Genomic DNA, 19,550 nt, shown 5'->3' on the forward strand with positions numbered 1-19,550 from the left:
CAAAAAGTGATGTCGCTTAGACCAGACGGCTACAAAAGACAGCGAGAATTTTCAACAACCAATCCACGAGAAGAGAAAGAGAGAGACTCCAGAAAGACCTTTTAGCAGAAACCTCTGTCCTTAGATCTCAAGACTAGGCGGGGTAAAGCCACTAACTTGGGTTTCAGAAATGAAATGAGAAGCCAACCTGAGTAGTCCTCAGATTTGGGGATCCGCCCCCCTACCTGGAAGTTAAATCTTGAGTCTGAAGGGGCACTACCATGCAAGAGAGCCATACCCAAGGTCCCCAGTGGCTGGGAATCTCCCAAAACATTAGCCTCACCCTCGTCCTAGCCCCCATGTTCAGGGTCTTACCCCCAGGTGCTGGAACGGAGACCACCAAGTCCAACCAAGTCTGGAAATCTCTCCAACACTAGATTGCTAGAATACTGGGAAGTACTGAAAGGTTCTTGGGGTATACCCATCTGTGCCTCTGGTTACGGGACTAACGCAATAATGGCTGTTTTGTGCTTGAAGACGTCTGAGGATTTGGAGTGGATTTGAACATCTACATGCAAGGACTACAACTGGGGAATTGAACTGCAGGTGTGTATGTGTAGTAAGACTATTTGCCAGGATCCAGGTTGAAGGACGACTTTCTCACTCCCTTTGCTTTTGGTGTGGACTTTCTAGGACCCGAGTCCGGTCGGGGGAACCCCCAGGTCCCAAAGCGCCATCACCTGACAAAGGAGCTGGCCACGCTGGTGACGGACATGATACTGCAGCGTTTCTTCACCATCATGTTTATGTAAGCCCTCATGATCTTGGTGATCTCGCCCACCTGCAGGCAAAAATCAGGGTTAACCCGACGAGAAGTAAAATGGCAGAAGTTAAGAAATGGAAACGGCGTTCACCAGCGGCGTCTCGAAGAACATCTCCCGCTCGTCCACGATGACTTTGTAAGTACAGGCTTGCGAGGCCCCGAAGAAGGTGATGTGCTCGTACTGGAAGGTCTCCAACGGTTTGGGTTCGCCTCGTTTGTAGACGGACAAGTTGTCGGCGCTGACGCCCAACCACAGGTCGTGGGGGAAACCGCCTTCCTTGCACTGAGGTAGAACGTCACCGGGTGGGAAAGCCATTTGGATCCAAGACCCCCATTTGCTAGGCGGCGTTACCTCCACGTCAAAGAGAGTGGATCCGTAGCCGGGCCACTCTTTGATGACGCTCATGTATTTGAGCATGGCCTGGTGTTGCGGCATGCCTTGCAGCCGCGTCCACTTCTCCAGAACGCTGGTACGAGTGGCCGACGTTTCCTCTTTCACCCACATCTCCAGCATCTGCTCCTCCTCCACCTAAAGGTTCATCGCAATGGGTTGGCTTACTAATTCCATCCAATCTCGACCAGGTTTGGTTGATGCCAACTAGACTTAGCCCCGTTTATTTTTGGTCCAAATTTCACTTGCCACCATCGATTTCCAATCTATTTTGCCCCCAAAAATTCCAACAGGTCAATCAACAAGGGCTGGCTCTAGAGGTGACTGTGTAGTTAGCGCTAAATTAGCCAAATCATCTTCTTTCTTTATAAATGGAAGTCAATAGCATTAACATACACCCACTGTCATCCATTTTAGGGTACTTCCAAGTCCTTTTGACCTACTGATTCATTTTTTTAGACACTTGTGTTGCTAAATGTCTGCCGTTTTCCATTTTTTAACCAATTAAAGAAAGCCCTGACTTGTACTAACCTTCTGTTTCTTTAGCGACCCCGTCTTAAAGCTCCTCCTCAGCGTTCCATCCAAGAAACTGGGCGTTTTGCGTTTCTCCACGGCCACGCCGGCGACCCCCGGCCCGCCCGCCGTCGCCGCCGCCTTCCCGTCGGCCGGCCCTCCTCCTCCTCCTCCCCCCGCCGTGACGCCGGCGGACCCGGCGCCCGGTTTGGTGGAGTGTATGATACGGCTGCGGAGACGTCCGATGGGGTAGACGGTTCCCAGGCTCCAGCCGGCTCGCCCCGCCCCGTCGCCGTGGAGATACTGCAACCTCAAAGCGGCCAGATGCTGTAAAGTCTCCTCGGATGCCGGGAAGTGTCCGCTGATCAGAGACTCGTGAGCCTAGATCGCCAGGAGAAGGAGATAGAGGTGAATTTAACGTTCTTTTTCTGTCGTGGGGGTTAACAACAAAATGATGCCGGGGGCCGCCACTTTGACACATTAGCTTGAGGTTGACCTGCTCAAACATGAAGGCAAACTCCACCCCTTCTTTGTGCATGCTTTCCACATCCAAGAAGCAGTAGAGCTTGAAATAGAGCTTCCATTCTCCTTCTTCTTCCTCTTCTTCACTGCCAGCCAGCCTGAGAAGAAAACGCCACCACAACATGGATTGGAAAAAGCAACTTTTGGAGGGAATGTCTTCGTCGGTGGTCCGACCAGAGGTACCTTTCAAACTTGGCTAAAACATCCGCCACGATGACTCTGCTCTCTAAGGCTCGATCAGTCACAGAATTGTGCTCGAACAGAGAGAAGAGGTTCTTACTGTCCTCCATGGCCAAGCCTCGGATCAACTTCTCCACCACCTGCACGGGGACCCAATTAAAATTGTCGCTTTCCTCGCCAGATCCCAAACCCCGCCCCCGGCATCGTGTACCTCTCCGGCGGTGGTGTGGGAGTTGATGGAGATCTTGCAGGAACCTCCCCCGTGGCAGTAGACGGTGGTGCTCATCTCCTGCCTCACCAGCAGGGCGGCGATCTCCTCCTGAGAAGGTACGAACTCCCGGGTCTTGGTCTTCTTTAGCGACTCTCCGACGAAGGCGGCGTAGCGCTCGATCTCCGAGTTGGGGTAGCGTTCGCGTACCCTGACACGGAAGCGCAAGGTCGGTTTAGCGGGACGGTAGGACCGTGACCGGACGTTTGGTCGCCGGTCTTTTGGTAGCCAGTCTTTACTGTTTAATATCTAAGTACTGTTTAATATCAACAGTACTTAGATATTAAACAGTACTTAGATATTAAACTCTCTCTTGTGAATATAATTTTGAGATCTGGTTTCCACAGTAAACTGTCACCATGTGACCGGCGACCAAACGTCCGGCGACCAAATGTCCGAGCACCTGGCAGGACGGCCTACCTTTTCAAGTGGAAGCGAAGATAGCGTAAGATGACTCGACTGGGAAGAAAAGTGCAGCTCATACAAGTCAGGAGATGCCAATGCGCCCGATTGGCCGGGCTGTTGGGTTGAGGTACGTGATTGGTCTGCTTGATCACCTGACAGTAAACCTGGGAAACGCCACAGTGGTTCATTTATTTGTTTGTTACTCTGTCCAGTTGACGGCCTGTCAAGTACCAACCTCATCCCTGAGAGGACGAAGATCCTGGCAGGTCTGCAGGATGCCCTGAATGATGGGCACCGTATCGGCCAGCGTCTCCATCTCCTGCAGCGAGTTGAAAACCCGTACCGCTTCGTCTTGAAGGCTAGCGTAGCCCTGCTGCCTTTGGACTAAGGTCAGAGAATTCCATTGAGGAAAAAAGTCCAGCTGGGCTTCCAGTTTGAGACAAAACTCACCACCGCTGACTTCGCCGTAAGGAAGCGGCAGAAGTGGTGAGTGCAAAGGATGCTGGGTATATCTGAGGATGGGGTTCCTGCGGTACATCTGTTCTACTATTTCCAGGTTCACGCTGTTCTCCTGCGGGTTGCCAGAAGGCTCAGAATCCAGATTTTGAGATTCGGACCGTTGGCGGTCTTACCTTGATGTCCCGGATGAGTTGGAGAGTCGGGGTCTCGATGGGGGTCTTGCTGTCTATGACTCCTTGGATGGCGGCCGTCCATCTCATGGCTTCGTTTAGCATTTTGGTGTAAAGACGGTAGGAATGCTTTCGGCCGTATACGATGATGTTCCAGTATCCTGCCAGAGGAAAATTCTAATTGAACCAAAATTCTTCTCATTTTTTGACCAGATTTTGTCTTTTTCGCCTCACCAGTTTCCCTGTGAACTCGCTCGTCTGGCTGGATGATGGAGCACAACGAGTTGAGGACCAATGTGCCCATTTTGGATGAATTGCGCTCAGAGTTCTTGTAGTAGTCCAGAGAATTGTGCGTCAGGACGAACCAGCGCTTCTTCAGCTTCAAGGAGGCGCTCTTGGCGTTGGTTTTTACTTCCTTTTGGAGCCAACCTTGGAAGGTGAGTAGGCCAGATTAAATAATCTCATCCATACCATCATGATTTCCATCACAGGCGGCGTTACCTCGGACGAGGAACTCTTCGATCCTGGTGTCGCTTTTGGGTTTCTGCAGCAAACTGATCCAATGATGCATTTCTTCAGGTGTGTCGCTGTTGCAGTGGATCACACGATTGGCTGTGATGATCACAAACGAGTTGGGCCTGGAAAAAGGACAGCAAATTATATAAACTAGGTATGTATTCAATAATAAAATGCGAAATGAATGCTGCAATGGTTACCTAATTGGAAAAAAAGGAGTTTATATATCACAAAAAAGCTTCAAATTCAAATTTTGCTGCTTTGATTAGTATAATTTAATTTAAAAAGCTTGTTTTGAAAGTGCTGTTTGGAGTTGAATTCGTTTGGGACGAAACGACGCCCTCCGGTGGCGACAGTCAATATGACAATTTACGTTTCCCACTAAAGACAGTTTGAATGAGCGGAGCTTGCTTTTGGCATAAATTATTATACATAAACCTCCTAAATCAATGATTATCTCATTTATATTGGTGAGAATATGTTTAAAATGTAATTTAATACAACAAATAGGAATAATTTATTCACAATTACAGACAAAAATGCAACTCACCGATCAGGATTGTCGGATGCACAGACAGAGTCAATCAGGCCTACATCAAGCGTGCCCTAAAGTCAAAAAAATAAACTTGATTTAGTATTGAGGGAATAGTAATTAAGGATATTTTTTTGTTGCATTTTAGGGACTGACCACAGCATTTTTGGGATTGGCCTGCTCATGGGACATCTCCAAAAGTTGCTCTGGTGTGCAGACTCGAACCTTGCTAAGCACATTAAACCACCCGCTGGAAAAACAGATCATTTTGGTTTAATGTCATAAAAAAGAAAATGCTTTTTTGGATGTTTTTGCAATATTTGAGCGACCTGGCGTCTTCTGGCGACTCTGCAAAAACCTGGTAGGTCCTCTCATCCGTCACAATGTTCAAGGCGTTCTCCTTCTCGTGATTGTCCACGATTTCCCTGAGACCACAAACGCAACGTTTTTTTGGTCCAAAAATGTTGCCCAAAAATGTCTTACTTACTTTGCAGCCCGGATGTCAATGGTTCCCTTCAGCTTCTCCTCGCTGTCGTTGTCGTAGTACATCAGTTTGCTGTCCCTCAGCACGAACCAGCGCATCTTCCAGTTTCTGGACCCAGACATAAGGTAAGATTTCAGTTGTTTTTTTGTTTTTACACAGAATATGTCACAAGTACAACAACCTGCGCGAGAGTGTGGAAAGGCCTCCTCCTTTCTTGTAAAGCCAACCCGACTTGAGGGACTCTTGTTTAGAGCGAAACCACATGAAGGTCTCGTCTTTTAGAACGCACCAGCGCCTCCGCCAGGGGATCATCAGACCGGCTGTGCGGGGGTGGCGAAAAGATGCGGTCAGGGCCGGGAGACCGAGTCTAACCCGTCAGGGTCTCACCTTTCATGTAGAGGTAGCCGTGGAAATAGGGTGGCCCGTTGCCATTGAACAAGGTCACCCGTCCATTGGTCACCTCCTCGTCCGTGTCCATCAAGCCGTCGTGCTCGTCGTCGCTGCCTGCGTACTGGGGCGGTAAAGCCCGGTATTCAAAATGTCAAAATGGCGCCTAATGAGTTAACAAAGAGCCTGAAAATGCCCCAAAATCTGCACAAACTGACAAATGGACTAAAAAGCATCTCTTAAAATCGGTAGGAAATGATGCAAAATGGACTAAAATGGCAAAAAGTGATGCAAAATGTGATGACAAATTTACTGCAAAAAGTGATGCAAACTTTACTAAAATGTCAAAAAGTGATATACATTTGACTAAAATGTCAAAAAGTGATATACAATTGACTAAAATGTCAAAAAGTGATGCAAAAATTTACTAAATTGGCAAAAATTGATGCTAAATGAACTCATTGACAACAATAGATGTCCAATTTATTTTAAATGACTGTTGATGCTCATCTTTCTGTGTTTCAGTTTCAGTCAAAATGGAGTCGATGGACTTCGACACCCCCCACGGACCAAAACCACACACTTATTGGACGTCCACTCACCGAGTCGGAGCTCCCCCGGTAGGACTCGGCGCTGACGCTGGTACAAGTGGACTTGCGCGGGTGCTCCTCGTCGGCCACGGCGGCGCTTCCCCGGTTACTGCCCGACACGGAGCTGTCGTCGCCGGCCGTCACCGAGCCGTCCTCCTCCTCCTGGTCGTAGTCGGACTCCGTGTCGGCGGGCAAGCTGTAGATGGGCTCCTCGCCGTCGGGTAGACTCTCCACCACGCTCCCCTTCCTCTCCGTTTGGCCGACGGAGCCCGGCGGCACCGTCCCTTCGGCGAACGCCGGCGGCGGCGGGGGGAGGTGAGCCAAAATGGCCTGATCCAAGGGGGCGTCCGTCTCGGCGGGTGGGGGGAAATCCGGGAGGGGGATGTACTCCTCCTCGGCGTGGAATCCCTCGTCTACCTCCTCGTCTTTGCTCCGTGTACCGTCGGGCGCCTAAAAAAAAAAGAAATAATGAATCTCATCTTTGTTCTAGGTGGCGAGGAAGGACGGAGGGGGACTGACCCGGGCGGCCTCGGCGGGTCGGGGGCCGGCCCCGGCCTGGGCGGGGTCCACGCCGCCAAAGTTGAGCAGGTCGATGAGGCCGGCGGCCTTGCGCGACGCCTCCTTCTTCATGCGTTTGAGCTCGGCGTCGCGGCGTAGCTGGAGCTCCTGCTTGGACGACTCGCACAACTGCGACACCTCGTCCTCGCGCTTCTTCTGAAGACGCTCGATCTCGCGCTCCAGTTGAAGGATTTCCTCCATTTGACGTGCTTCGTCCTGTGGAGGTCAAACGGGTAAGTTATTTTTACTTCATTGACAAGGGGACATGTGTCAAAGTGGCCATACTCTTTACTTAAATTTAAAACAAAAAGTTGTTAACCTTCACTGGCCGCACAAAATGATGCGGCGGGCCACATTTGGCCCCCGGGCCGCCGCTTTGACACACGTGCCCTAGATAATTAAATTATTCATAAATGCTAAATCTAATCTGATTATAAATGAGTGTATTTTCAAAATGCCCTGAGCTCTGATTGGTCGCCCTTTAGTCTCCTTGCACTAAAGTCAGCTGGGATGGGCTCCAGCACCCCCTGCGACCCTTGTAAGAAAAATGTATGCATTTTTTATGGAATTTGAAACTTACCTCTGTAGATTTATTAGCCTCCTCTTCAGTTTTCTCTTCTTCTTCTTCCTCTTCCTCCTCCTCTTCTTCCTCCTCTTCTTCATCCTCTTCTTCCTCCTCCTCCTCCTCGCTCTCCCCTCCCTCCTCCTTCCTCTTCTCTTTCCGTAGTTTCCGAACCCGAGCCCGGGCCACCTGGCCTCGCCGGTGCCTCTGCAGGACGAGCGCGGCTTTGCGCTGGCGAAGGAAGCGGCTTCGCTGTAGGTGGCGCCGCAGATGCTTCTGCAGGACCACCACGCCGGCGCGTACTCGCTTAAAGCGTTTCCTGAAACATTCCCCAGTCACGTTTCGTCCTGTAAAAAAATGGCGGTGGCGGCGGCGGCGGCGTCTCACCTGGCGGAGAAGGTCAGCAGGTGAGCTCGGATAATCATGGCCGCCTGGCGTCGAATTTGGTCGCGGTCGTTCTCCAAGCGTTGCTCCAGACACTCTTTCATAAAAACCTGCCCAGAAAACAGACACAATTCAAACCCATTGGTTGAAGTCCAACTTTGATGGCAACTTATTTTGGGCCCGTAAAGTTCAATTTGCTGACTTCTTCTTCTTTTTCAGGCATTTCAAGGTTCCCTATCTACTCATCTACCGCCATGTGTGATGCCTCGTCACGTCGGAGAATAGAAGAAGCAAAATCTTACTTTAGTCTTCCCCAGCTGCCATTCCTTCTTCGTCTTGTCGTATTTGGTCAGAAGGTCCGTGGTTTTCTTTTTATCATCTCCGGCCAAAGCTGTTTTTTCTTTGCTAATTATCTTGTATCTGCAGGAAGAAAAATGGCGGGATGAAGACTAAAGAGATGCCGTCATCCTTGGAAAAGCGACTGCCCCGAGGTAAATGCTGTTAATATGTAAAAACATATTTAAAATGGACGCACCGTGAGGAGAAGTCTTTGAAAGTTCTTCGTACGGGGAAACCGGCGCGTCGGATTTTGACCGTCTCTAGCATCCCCGAATAGCGTAGCTGGTTTAGCACCACCTCCGGGTTAAATACATTAGGATTCTGAAAAAAAGGGAAAAAAAACAATGTTCTAATTTCATAAATTTGCTCACTAAAACATGTTTTTAACTCATTGAGCTCCAATATTTTGACTCTTGGCTTTTTAAAATTAGTTTTTTCAATATTTACTTCAAATTGGAATTTAAATAGGAAAAAATAGACTTTTCGCTATTGAAATCATTGTATAATGTCTTTTTTTGGACATTATCTGTTGTCATTGGCAGCCAAGGAGTTAAAAAAAAGTCTGTAATAAATATGAGGTGAATGTACCTTTTCCATGTTAGGCTTAATGCAGCGTATAAAGAAAGGATTGGACGCACTCAGAGTGGCCATCAGGGCGTGCAGCGAGTCCTACAGGGAGGATAAATACCCAGTCAGACTTATTTGAGCTTTTTGTTTTTGTCAATATGTTTGTTGCATTTTGCACTCACCCGGAACTGCGAGCTAACGGTGGGCTTGCGCCTGGCCGTTCCCATCTTCTCCTCGTTATTCCGGCTGCCCACCTTCTCGAAAAGGTCGTAGATGAAGTCCAGCCTGGAGCGTAGATGGATAAGATGGCGTTTTTTTAGAAGGAATAGGGAAAATAACTTGTTTTCAGAGCAGAGTAAAAAAAAACTGGATATTTGTACCTGCTGTCTTTGAGCATGTTGAGGATGTCGTCCCTGAAAGTGTCTCTGTTCTTCTCCAGGATGCCCTTCACGTCGTACAGGACCTGAAACGGAGAAGATGTCACGTTGTGTCGGGTTGGAGAAGATTGGAAATGGCTGACCTCCCCGGCGTAATGCTTGATGCCGAACTGATGGTCGGCCAGTCTGGGTTTCACGTAGTAAGGGTTGGTCTGGAACGGTAAGGAACATTTGCATGGGTGTCAACTTTATATGAAACAAAAACAAACAATTAAAAATGAAAAACGAAACTTACAGAGTGTCTGCTGTGGAGCTTCTCCAGAAGAGTGAAATCTGTGCCTTTGGGGAAGCGACTTTCTTCGTTCACTAGAGCCAACAAGCCCAATTTCTGGAGGACAATCAAATCAAAGACATGAAGGTTGACCCATATATTAGATTTTTAGATGATGTAATAGGACAACTGTTATGATCATTGTTTGGGTGAGCTTTCTTAGCGAGGCTAAAAAATGGGATATCATCATATTGTATATTGTGCTTTGTATTTTGGACTAGATGCGTGGTGATACCTTCTCTATGAGGTCAAGACACTCAGCATTGTCCATCCAGTCGATGGCGTCCCACTGGACGCCTTCCCTGAAATGACGTCAACACACGAGACATTTAATGACGTACTCACAAAGGAACAGGTAACAAAAAGGCCCTGCTTGTTTTTTAATCTATCTATTTTAACCATGCTTAGACTTCAATGGCTCTTCTCCGCTGTAAAAAATGTCGATTAAGGGGAAAAAATACAAGTAATAATTGGAGAGTATTCCTATTTTTTTCATTATTTTAGTTACTATAAGGTAGAGTCTACCTTAAAGTGTTAAATAATAATAGAGAACAACATTTAAGTAGACATTATTATTTACTTATGGGGACAGGTCTTTGAAACCTTTTACAGTGTTCAACAAGGTATTACGGTAGTCCCTCAATTATGGAGGCTTCACTTGCATTGCGTTTTTCTTTTTCTGGGGACATTTTTTTTCATAAAAATGGGATTTTTTATTTTTTTTTTTATTTTGTGTTTTTACTTTGAAAGCTTTCTCCACGCACCTGTTGTACTCCAGTTGCTCCAGGGAGAAAATATGCTTATTAAAGTACTCTTGAAGCTTCTCGTTGGCATAGTTGATGTTGAACTGTTCAAAACGGTTCACCTGAAAGTAAACATAGACGTACAACTCTATTTCCTTTTCTTCCAAATGACACTTTTTAGCCATTTCAAACCTGAAAGTTCTCAAAGCCAAAGATGTCCAAGATGCCGATGGATTTGAAGTTCTCCTTCCCTTTTATCCTCTGATTAATCTTCAGGATGATCCAGGAGAAGCATTGGGAATACAGCGCCATGGCCACCGAGTCTCGGGAATCCACCGCCTGCGGGAAGGCCCATGGCTCAAACGCGGGTAAAAGGTAAACCCCGGAAAAAGCCACTGACCTGCTCGATGGTCAACGGCGAGCATATTTCTTCCCCTCGCAGGATGATGGAACGCTGGGTCAGCACTTCGGACAGTTGGAAGGCGTCCAGGCCCAGCAGCTCGCTGGCATCGCTCACCACTGAAGACAGGTGGCGCCATTTCGTTTTTTTTAAAATTGCCAATTCAATGTTGTTTTTTTTCTTTCTTTTTTGTTGCTAACCTTGTTTAGTGGTGATCTGAGCTCCTCCCGCCGTCATAAAGTCGACGTTGCCCAGCTGCAAGACGCCCGAGAGGAGCTTGAACATGTCTCGGATTTCTTCTTCGGAAAACTCCAGCACCTTTAGCGCCTCCTGTGGGTCATGCCATTGAGAAATGGGGTCAAGTGGACTGTTTCAATTGGACCAATCGCCCAAAGAAAGGTCAGGATACTTTTTCTTACCAAATAAAGATAAGGATTTATATAATATTTTTAAAAAAAATATTAGGCTCAGAAATAGCAATCATTTTTGGCAGAGGATAAAGAACAACTTCAAGTAAGCAATCTCACCATGACACTGTTAAACAGCTCTTTATCATTCAGACTTTTATCCTTCAGGCAACCCGATTGGCTGAGGTAGTGAAAAGATTCTGCCGGATCTCCCAGAAAGTACAAACCTGAACAAATGGATCCAAAATTTCATCAAAAAATCATTCTGCCGCCATTTACACGCCATCAAACCTCACCTTTCTGCTCTTTGTCGGCTCCCGCCAGCAAGGCGTAGAAAATGTGATAGTTACGTTCTCCAGGGTTCTGCCGGACCACTCGGTTCTGCGACCAATCCACGTTATCGTCAGCGTAAAACCGACGGGACGGAAAGACTCGGTGAAGCTTACCTTTTCTAGTAAATCTGACAAAATGTGAGTCAAGGAAAGAATGCGAACCGACTTAGCAAGGAAAAATTCAATTATTTTTTCTTCTTTTTGACTTTTAGGATACAATCAATGACGCAACCCCCCTGGATGTTGCCGCTCTCGGAGAAATGAAGCTGGATGAACTTCCCAAAGCGGCTGGAGTTGTTGTTGTAAACCGTCTTGGCGTTCCCGAAGGCTTCCATGATGGGACTGCGGGAAGTAGAAAGGAAATTGTTGAGGTAAGGAAATGTTTTGGGTAAAAAATAGCTAATGTGTTAAAGGCACCTGCTCTGCACGATGGCCTGCTCCACGCGGGTGCTCCTCTCCGACGGCGGCGTCCCGGCCGAGTTCTGGCTCATCACCGAAAGGAACTGCAGCAACAGCTTGGTACTTTCCGTCTTACCCGCCCCGGATTCGCCACTGAAATCGCGAAGTCGGTCATACGTTTATTTGTGGGTTTTTGGTCGTCAAAGAGTTGCTCATTTGGACACAAATTCCACATTTTTTAGGACTTAAAATAAGTCAAACTAGTTCTAACCTGATGAGCACGCATTGACTGTCATGTCTCTTCCAGATGCAGCGATAGCATTCGTTAGCCACGGCGAAAATATGCGGCGGCAGCTCGCCCAGTTGATGCTTGGAGTACAGCTCCACCCTCTCCGGGTCGTACATGCCCGCGATCCGCTTGTACGGGTTGACCGCCGCCAGGATGCTGCCGATGTTGGTCTGAAACCAAATGGGATGTTAGGTGGTTTTTCCTTGGATAACCACATGCTAACGGTCTCTCTCACGTAGATGCAGTCCTTCTGGTAGCGGCGGTACAAGTTGTGCATGATGGCCGCCTCGTGGAGCTCGGCCAGCGCCGACATGTCCTCCACGCCGTCCACGCTGGACTGGTGCATGGCGTATACACGCTCCCGGGTGAGCTCGGCCTGCTGCAGGTACAGCGCCTGTCGACAATTAAAGGTCTTTATTGGGTAAGTCCCACGAACGCGTTATGTAATGGCGTCAAACTTATAACATTTAAATATGGCGTGTCAATGTGGCATTTACAAGGAGGAAAGTCAGGAGGATCTAATACGTGTTAAATTGTTTCCTTTTTTTAATAGTTTATTATGGCGAAGAAATAAAAACCACAAACGGCGAATCAAAGGAGTGTTTGTTTTTAGCTAACATGCTAATTTGGATCACTGTTAGTGACTAAGTGGCATTGACAATAAGCAAAGTCAGGACTTTAAAATACTTGTTAAATTGTTCCCTTTTTTAATATTTTATTATGGGAAATAAATAAAAACCACAAACGGCAAATCAAAGACGAGAAGAGCTAGCGTCAAAATAAACAATCGCCAAACGGTACAATGTTTTGCTAACTTTCTGCTTTCTAACCAAGCAATTTACAAAAACAGTAGCAGGCTAAATAAGATTTCTAAATTTGGTCTCACGGGCAAAAAAAAAAAAAAAATGGCAGACGCCACCAGCACCTGCGTGTCTATTTATAATCTTAGGTTAGACGTCGGCGTTACGTGACCTGGATTTCCGCGGCGAAAGCGCGCTGGAGCGGGGAAACACGCCGCGGGCTGGCGGCGAACTCAAATGTGAAAAAGGCGGAAAAAGTCAACGGCGTTTTTTACTGCGTTCGGCGAGAAAAATGACCCAAATTTGTCTGCTCCGTCCATCCAATATGGCCAGATTGTTCGCATTAACGTCAACTTGACCATTTTAGATATCATATAGATGTATATTCAATTTCCTGATTTTCCCACTTTTAAAGCAATCATTGTCATTTTTAATCCATTTTTTTAGTCCAAAAATCATTTTGTCAAATCTAAAAATAAATATGCAAATATTTACCATTTTCCACTTTCATATTGAACATAATTTTAAAAGAATTGTTTCCATTTGGAATACAAAAACATGACTAATCTGAATATCCGTCAAGGACATACACACACACACAGACGACACACTTTGGATTTAATGTTTTTTGAGCCCCACAGATAAATGTGCGGTCCAGTTGGCAGCTAATAATAGAGTGTAGCCAAGCCGTCTCAATCCCCTTAGCACGTTTTAGGCCTTTTTTTTACCCCTTCTTCATCTTAAATGAATTCATATTTATACGCTGCTGTCAGAATATGTTTCTATTGGCCTGTTTTATCCGTAACAGAATGACATGCCTGTCAACTTTGGCCAATTGCTCCACTTATTAAGGATTGTAATTCATATTTTCTCACATAGTGCGCACTTCAAAGTCTAACATTTTGCCCAATAAGTCGGTGCACTTAATTTAAGATTGTATAGATGGCGCTGTATGATGTTGACAATTTTACGGTCTGGGTGTATTGCTTGTTGACACGCTCTATTTATTTAGTGAAAAGGCAGAAGTGACTTAAATGCGTGCACATATTATGCTAAAAATGCTAACGTTAGCATTCACCGTTGACGTTTTTGTCCGCTACCAGTGACCGTGACCATCCAGATTAGCGTGTTTGCTAAAAACAAAAACTTTGACTTGCCGTTTGTGGTTTTTATTTCTATTGAGGTGTGCAAGGGTATTGGCCCAAAATCCTTTTCTCAGCTAATAAAAATTAACGTAGCATTTTACCGTTGTAATCCTCAAATCTAGTTGCCTCTGTAAATCTGTTTTTTTTTTTTGTACAATTCCCCGTTACTGCCGCAGAGATAAAGGTCGAGACATCAATCCGACAGTTTGGGAACATTGCTCAAGCGTAAAAAGCCACAAAAAAACCTCTGAGTCACCTTTGGTAAAGACTCCACCCCCTAAATGGTCGACCACTAATAGCCATTCTTCCAATGAACGTGAATGTCAGAAAGCTGCAATGCTAAGCTTTAAATGCACCCCAAAAAAACCTAAAAAAGCTTTCACCATTTTGTCAAATTCAGAACCCGGTCGGGGTGTTTTGAAGCGCTCTTACCTGGCCATAGTCGGTGGTGACCACCAGGGTTCCGTCCCCGCAGGAGTTGACGGTGGCCGGGAGCAGCTGCTCCTTCTCTCGGACCCAAACCCGGGCACCCTGGAACATAAATAAGACACTAAATCACCTGTTTAAAAGCCAACAAGTCCACTTACTATCTATTGTAGACATTGTTTTTGTCCATTTGAAAAATAAATTCATTTTCTGAACCACTTATCCTCACCAGGGAGGGTGCTGGAGCTCATCTCAGCTAATTAATAATAGATTTTTCCCCCCAAAATTGATATTTCAACAAATTCATTGGATTTAAAATGATATAATGCACATGTATGAATTATTTTAATGGCCATGGTAAAATATGCGAAAGCAAGTGCGCTCAAACGTGAAATAGGGGTTGTAAAAAAATACTTTCAAGGGAAAAATAATCATAAAAGATTTTCAGCGGCAAAAGCTTGAGTCTGTGCAGCGCGTGGGTTTTTATCCGGGCTGCCTACGTGAACAGATGTGTTTAATGAGAGATAAAAACGCCAACATCTGTTATTTTCCAACTCTGTTAAGCAACAAGCGCTCAAAATATGTCCATGTTTGTGTGTGTGTGGTTGACTTAGAGGTCACGAAAAAAAATGTCCTCAGACTAATAGCAATTATTTATCATTATTATAACAACTTTTCACCTGCATGGGTGGCCAGCCAATCACAGGACCAGAGGAAAGTGCGCCTTATAGTGCGGAAAATACGTTAATTTAAAACACAATTGTATATTTGTGCTTAAGGAATAAGAAGCTATGAAATGTAGAGTGGTATATTTTTGCAGTATAAAATTACCATGCGAAAAAAAAGCAATAAATGTGTGTTTTTATTGATTTGCTTTAAAAGGTTTGGAGAGAAAGCTGTCGTCGTCATCAAGCACCGCACTGTGATCCCTCCCCCTCGCCATCGTCGCCCGGAAAACTATGTCAGTAATATTCCATTAAAGGTGATAACACAATCGGGAAGGGGGTGGGGGTGTAGGGGGGGCTTTCAGCAGATTAACGCGGGTGGGTTGGGTCGGACATTTATGGTTTTATGGGTCTGGCTTTTTGATGGGTGTCAATGTCACCTGTCCCATGGCGGTCATTCGAAACAGGGATTATGATTGGAACCCGACACCACTTGAAGGCTTGACTAATAGAAATCAATTCAACCTTTTAAACCAAAAAAAAAAATGCTAACATTTCAAATACAACTATAACTGAATAATACAATGCTAATTCGACCTCATTTTTTTTTTAAATTGGAATCAACAAAAAAAAAAAAAACGGTGGAACGGCGGTCAAGTGGTTTGCAAATCGGCCTCGCAGTTCAGGGGTCGTGGGTTTGATCCCAGGTAGCTCTTCTCTGAGTTTGCATGTTCTCCCTGCTCACATGTGGGTTTTTTACAGGTACCTCGCCTCAAAAACATGCATGCTAGGCTAATTTGGATGCTAAGTTGTCCCTATTTTGATTGGTAAAATCGTTTTTTTTTTAATATATGAATTGTGATCATGCCATTGACTGCAATAGACGTCCCATAAGTTGAATCCAATTTAAAGGAGATCCTCTTAGAGAGGGCATTTTTGAACATCCTGCTAATTATGGTATTCTCTCTCATCTTGGATTCAACTCCAATCTCCCCCACACTCCCACAGGCGCCATGGCAACAGGACTCCACGGCAACAGGGCGCCATGGTAACAGCCTCTTACTCGCTTTGGCACCAATGCAAGATGGGAGATGGAGTTCCCCATATTCAGTGGTATGCTATCAAAAATACTGATTTTAATCAACTTCCCTGATTTTAATCAACTTATTGTTTTTTTTAAACAAAAATTTAATGCAGAAAATACTATGTTTTTATTTTGTTATAGTATTACATAGTTTTTCTGGGATGGCAACTTATGTTTTTTTCCCACTCTTTCATTCATTCATTTTAGATACCGCTTATCTTCACAAGGTTTGCGGGGTGCTGGAGCCTAGCTCGTTCAAAAACCGTCGATATTTTTTTAATGTATTGGACATCTATTGCTGTTAAACATCATTTTGCCTCTTTTAACTTCAAATTGAATACAAACTATTCAAAATAAACATTTCTAGAGATTTTCTAGAGATTTGTCCTCTAAAATGCTTGAAAAAAAACCCGTCCAATCCAAAACGTACAGCACATTTGACCATACGTCTGCCATTTGGACGGCGTTCCCGAGAAACCGAGCATTGTGGGAGATCCTCTTTTAGCTCTTATTGCCTTACAGTAAAACAGACATGATGCCTTTTGACGTCCCACCTCCACGGCGCCGCATCAAAGCGGGACACGGCCAACCACTGGAGCTTTTGCTTAAGGCAAACGTAGTTGAGGGAAAAAAAATAAATAATAATAAAATCAGGGAAATTCAAGCTTCCTGAGCAGAACAAATGTCGGAATATAGGTCACACATCTCTAGCGACTCTTCCCTCCCTCCCTTCCTCCCTCCCCGCCTGCGCTTGTTTCAAATCCCACATCATTTCCAGCGCGATCCATACATGCCAAAAAAAAAGATGAAATATGTGTCACACACGTGCCTTATTTGTCAGACTAGCACAAAAAAATGCACCATCACAATGAATAAAAACACATATAGGTCGCACTTTTAATGGGGGGAATTCCATTCCTACAATTCAACCCCCAAGAACAATATTTATCATATTTTCTTGCATATTAGCCGCCTTTGCGTAGCCTTAAAATTGTTGAATTTGATAATTTCCCTCGTATAAGCCTCCCCTTGATTTACTATTTACACTTCCATATTCATGCTTTTAATAGAAAGTACAATTGTCTTACTTTGAAGGGAAAATCATCAGAAAAATCATCACAAATGGAGGAATTCAAAAAAGGATGTCATGTGAGCAGTACAACCAGAAAGTGTGTCCGAAAAGATGGCGGCAAGCAATGGCATGCACAAGTAAGTTATCATTTTTTTAGTTTTATGCATTTTTTTCCTTGAATTTCATTCTTAGACGTCAAAATAAATGTGTTTATGTCTTTTATAAAGTAGTTTATTGAAGCTACATTTGCTATTTAGCTTGTCATGTGATTAGTTTTGTGATCACATGATTTTTTATGTTTTTCTGCTTGCTATTATTAAAGTACAAATAGTCTTGTGAGTACCATAATATTCAACTGACATATCATTTTACGTTTAGATATTAATGACGCCAGAGTATAAAAAAGTGTGTGTAAAATAGTCTTAAAAAATACATTAGATTGTGTCCTGTCCAATGTGTAACAAGCTGCATTCATAAATTGTCAGTTGGCTTCTTTCTGGGTTTTACATCTTGCGGCTTATTAATATTTTAAGGCCGAGTTATGAGGTTCTTTGCATAAAAAAAACATCTTCAGTGCTTGAAAGCTTTTTCCAGAGTTTCCTTTTTGAAGCAAAAGCCACTCCAAAGAATGCGTGCCATTTCCCCAGGAAATCAAACCCACTTAGTTAAAGCCAATCAAATCATATTTGAAATAACTTTTGAATTAGAGATGAAATGTCAGCCTCGTTCCTTCATTTTTAATGCTAATAATCTATTATTTTTCGCGATTCCCAGCGGTGACTGGTCGCCTGTTACCCTACGGCTGACTGGCGACCAGTCAAAGTCAACTGGGATGGGCTCCAGCAACCATTATGAGGATGGGTGTGGGCGGAGCCTATCAAAAATGGCTTGCCAACACTACTGTAATAGCATATCGACTTTGTTATGAATTGTGACATGTACCCCCACTTCAAATCACATCTCAAACTCCGCCCATTATCCTACACGAATTTTAGCCCCGCCCCTATTTGCCATCCCAGCTCACCTATTCCATTGAGCCCCCCCCCCCCCTCCTCCAGCTGTACACCGCCCTGATGCACTCACCCACCCATAAGTGCACAAAAATATTGATTAAAAAAGCTAAATTGATGTTTTTAAGAGTGAAGAGACTATTTAAATAAACGAACTTTAAATATACAAACCAGCTTGCTAAATACACCACTATGCAATTTTTTTTCGTCTTTCAACCGAGACGTACGTGTTGGTACGTAGCCGGGCCTCGAACCTCCGCATCGGCCGCAAAGTGACCAACGTGAACGGGCATTTTTGCGTCTTTTTTTTCACGAGCACTAGCGTCGCGATAATATAAACGAGAGAAATGGGGTTGGCAGGCGTCGTAAAGCAACGTAAGCTAAAAAAGGACGTCCAAATGGCGATATTTTAGCTCACCTCGTCGAAAAAGCCCTCCATCCTTCTCCTTCGTCCTTCGGTCCGCGAGCCGAGCCGAACCGAACCGAGCCGAGTCGAGCCGGAGCCCAAATCTCCGCGTGTGGGCTCCGAAATGCGAGCGGACGAATCGGCGCTTGCGCGTGCGCGCGTCCCATTCACATCACCACTAACATCTTCTTGTGACCAAATCCACGGATGGAAGGTGGTGGGTAGGGGGTGGGGGGAGTCTTGGCTAAAAATGTCCACGACTGACTAGGATTCGTCGGAGGTGTCGCTGGTGGGGCAATCGACGGCTCGCGGGCCGAGAGAGGACCGATTCACAGATTTTAGGGGTCCGTGCGAGATAGCGTGTGCTATGAAATACGACAGCAGTTTAAAATGATATCTGGACATCATTTATCACGTGAATATTTCCTAAAATTTGTTTAAAATGAAATTTGATCAACACTAATTTTCTTTTCTTAGTTGGCCCCGCCCTTCAAAAACTGAAGATGGCGTCACACCCACAACGAGCTGTCGAGATGAACACATTAATGGGAGGTGGGAAAATAGCTATTTGTTGTTGTATATTGTACAAGTGGAAAGCATGTTGGCCTCGCAGTTCGGGGGTCGAGGGTTCGAGTGCCTGTTTTCAGGAGGAAGATTTTTGTTCAAAGCCCCTTTATGCCATAACTTAACACTTACATAATGAGAAATATATTTTGTAGAAAAGTAGTACATGGTTGTAATATCTCCTCAACATTAAATATTTTGTGTTGTTTTTGTTTTTCACAGTGTTCAATCTTCTCATCTAATCTATAAAAACGCTCTTCCGGGTAGTGCCTCATTCTAATGGCCAGTCTGGAGCGAAGATGACTTCATCCTCAAAGCCCCCCCGCCACCACTTGGCCAGCCGATACGACCCCCCGCCCCTCCTCCCTGACAGCACCTCTTTGGGTACGTATTAGTGGATGCCTTCCCAATACCCCCCCCCCCCCTCCTAACCGCCCCCTCGCTCCTAATTCCCCAAAGGCGATGGGGTAA

At 45.3% G+C, this 19,550-nt stretch overlaps 1 protein-coding gene and 3 long non-coding RNA genes across 4 annotated transcripts; 3 read left to right on the plus strand and 1 right to left on the minus strand.

Annotated features, from left to right (window-relative positions):
* The first annotated feature begins 406 nt into the window (after positions 1-406).
* On the plus strand, positions 407-2,494 carry LOC144206128 (uncharacterized). The gene is made up of 6 exons (XR_013328300.1): positions 407-585; positions 673-743; positions 827-938; positions 1,024-1,351; positions 1,740-2,114; positions 2,322-2,494. It is a non-coding gene; the product is annotated as an uncharacterized LOC144206128 (long non-coding RNA).
* On the minus strand, positions 407-18,778 carry myo10l1 (myosin X, like 1). The gene is made up of 44 exons (XM_077730899.1): positions 18,528-18,778; positions 14,285-14,383; positions 12,143-12,301; positions 11,890-12,077; positions 11,637-11,771; positions 11,437-11,561; positions 11,334-11,347; positions 11,184-11,268; positions 11,008-11,114; positions 10,681-10,810; positions 10,481-10,599; positions 10,273-10,419; positions 10,102-10,202; positions 9,573-9,639; positions 9,302-9,394; positions 9,150-9,218; positions 9,010-9,092; positions 8,812-8,914; positions 8,651-8,731; positions 8,259-8,383; positions 8,026-8,143; positions 7,727-7,833; positions 7,358-7,658; positions 6,739-6,993; positions 6,232-6,669; positions 5,630-5,753; positions 5,424-5,562; positions 5,246-5,350; positions 5,088-5,183; positions 4,915-5,008; positions 4,777-4,832; positions 4,212-4,348; positions 3,945-4,139; positions 3,714-3,871; positions 3,532-3,652; positions 3,317-3,465; positions 3,097-3,245; positions 2,620-2,827; positions 2,412-2,548; positions 2,203-2,326; positions 1,725-2,087; positions 1,155-1,331; positions 894-1,085; positions 407-820 (listed from the first exon to the last, which is right to left on the minus strand). Exons 1-44 carry the CDS (start codon positions 18,546-18,548, stop codon positions 716-718), a joined length of 6,099 nt encoding a protein of 2,032 aa, XP_077587025.1. The 5' UTR covers positions 18,549-18,778; the 3' UTR covers positions 407-715.
* Positions 3,299-4,370, plus strand: LOC144206129 (uncharacterized). The gene is made up of 3 exons (XR_013328301.1): positions 3,299-3,830; positions 3,948-4,147; positions 4,202-4,370. It is a non-coding gene; the product is annotated as an uncharacterized LOC144206129 (long non-coding RNA).
* LOC144206130 (uncharacterized) lies at positions 4,911-8,074 on the plus strand. The gene is made up of 5 exons (XR_013328302.1): positions 4,911-5,367; positions 6,155-6,534; positions 6,710-7,010; positions 7,505-7,746; positions 7,943-8,074. It is a non-coding gene; the product is annotated as an uncharacterized LOC144206130 (long non-coding RNA).
* Positions 18,779-19,550: the final 772 nt, after the last annotated feature.

Source organism: Stigmatopora nigra, chromosome 13 (assembly GCF_051989575.1).
Source record: "Stigmatopora nigra isolate UIUO_SnigA chromosome 13, RoL_Snig_1.1, whole genome shotgun sequence".
NCBI lineage: Eukaryota > Metazoa > Chordata > Actinopteri > Syngnathiformes > Syngnathidae > Stigmatopora > Stigmatopora nigra.

Excerpts from the sequence above, each read along its gene's own strand:
- myo10l1 (XM_077730899.1), bottom strand. The coding sequence starts at position 18,548 with ATGGAGGGCTTTTTCGACGAG. Across the intron at positions 3,872-3,944 it reads GCGAGTTCACAGGGAAACTG|GATACTGGAACATCATCGTA; the intron begins GTGAGGCGAAAA and ends TTCCTCTGGCAG. Across the intron at positions 2,828-3,096 it reads CTTCGCTTCCACTTGAAAAG|GGTACGCGAACGCTACCCCA; the intron begins GTAGGCCGTCCT and ends CTTCCGTGTCAG.